Source organism: Micromys minutus (assembly GCF_963924665.1).
Source record: "Micromys minutus genome assembly, chromosome: 30".
Classification (NCBI taxonomy): domain Eukaryota; kingdom Metazoa; phylum Chordata; class Mammalia; order Rodentia; family Muridae; genus Micromys; species Micromys minutus.
In genome coordinates, this window is record NC_137965.1 from 30,571,820 (window position 1) to 30,573,202 (window position 1,383).

The 1,383-nt window shown below is 49.1% G+C and overlaps 1 protein-coding gene across 1 annotated transcript; it reads left to right on the plus strand.

The window, feature by feature from the left end:
* Positions 1-432: 432 nt before the first annotated feature.
* On the plus strand, positions 433-1,383 carry LOC308439858 (olfactory receptor 6Z7-like; the record flags this gene model as incomplete). Its single annotated transcript, XM_080941774.1, has 1 exon — positions 433-1,383. Exon 1 carries the CDS (start codon positions 445-447, stop codon positions 1,381-1,383), a length of 939 nt encoding a protein of 312 aa, XP_080797900.1. The 5' UTR covers positions 433-444.

The window sequence follows — 1,383 nt, forward strand, 5'->3', positions numbered from 1 at the left end:
CCATACACTCGGGTATTTGACCACTTTATATTTTTAAAGACTTACGTGGAGTGGCCTTGATGGAGAAACTCAGTCACTGGGAGTTAGGCTTTGAGGATTCATAACCACCGTCTCCTCTAAGTTTGCTGACTGTTTCAAGCTTACCATTGGAATGGGTGCTATCTGCTTCCCGCTCCAGCTGCCTTGCATGTCATTGAGGTCTGCCCATCCCTGGAGATGTAGCTAAAGTAAACTCACTCTTCCCTGATTTGCTTTTACCATGATGTTTTATCATAGCAACAAGAAAGTAACTAATGTAAGCAGGAGCCATGCTTAGAGTTTCTAAGATTGGATAATATGCCAGCTTTCTGGACATTTGTCAGCACAACTAATTTCTAAGGAAGCATAAACACACAGGTTTGTGCGTTGGGCTTCGTCTTGACATTGCTATTTTGCTCTCCACAGATGGAGACATCACTTGAGTTGACCAACATGACAAGAGTCCATTATTTTGTGCTACTAGGTTTTCCTACAAGACTGGGGATAAGAGACGCCCTGTTTGTCGTCTTCCTGAGTCTCTACTTGCTGACACTCCTGGAGAACACACTCATCATCTACCTCATCTGCAGTCACAAAGAGCTCCACAAGCCCATGTACTTTTTCCTGGGCAACCTCAGCTGCCTGGAGATGTGCTATGTGTCTGTTACCATGCCCACCCTACTCGTGGGGCTATGGACTGGGCCCTACCAAATTTCCTTTGTAACCTGCATGACACAACTCTTCTTCTTTGTCTCCCTCATCTGCACAGAATGCACTCTCCTGGCCTCCATGGCTTATGACCGCTATGTGGCCATCTGTCGCCCACTACACTACCCACTGCTCATGAGACCACAGGTCTGCCTGGGCTTAGCCTTGTCTTCATGGCTGGGAGGGCTGGTTGTCTCAGCAATAAAGACAAAATGTATTGCAAGCCTGACCTACTGTGGCCCCAATGTCCTCAACCAGTTTTTCTGTGATGTCTCCCCTCTGCTCAACTTGTCCTGTACCCATGTGGCCCTCACAGAGCTGGTAGACTTCATCTCAGCCATTGTCATCTTCTGTGGAACACTCCTGGTGTCCTTGGCCTCCTATTCAGCCATTGGGATGGCTGTACTGCGCATGCCATCAGCTGCCGCCCGGCGCAAGGCCTTCTCCACCTGTGCCTCCCACCTGGTCGTGGTGGGCATCTTCTACTCAGCGGCTCTCTTCATCTATTGCTGCCCCAGCCGCATCAAGTCCATGGACCTCAACAAGGTTCTGTCTGTCATCTACACGGTGGTCACACCTCTCTGCAACCCTATTATCTACTGTCTGAGGAATAAGGAGGTCCACACTGTGCTGAGGAAGAGTCTTCATTGGCCTTGA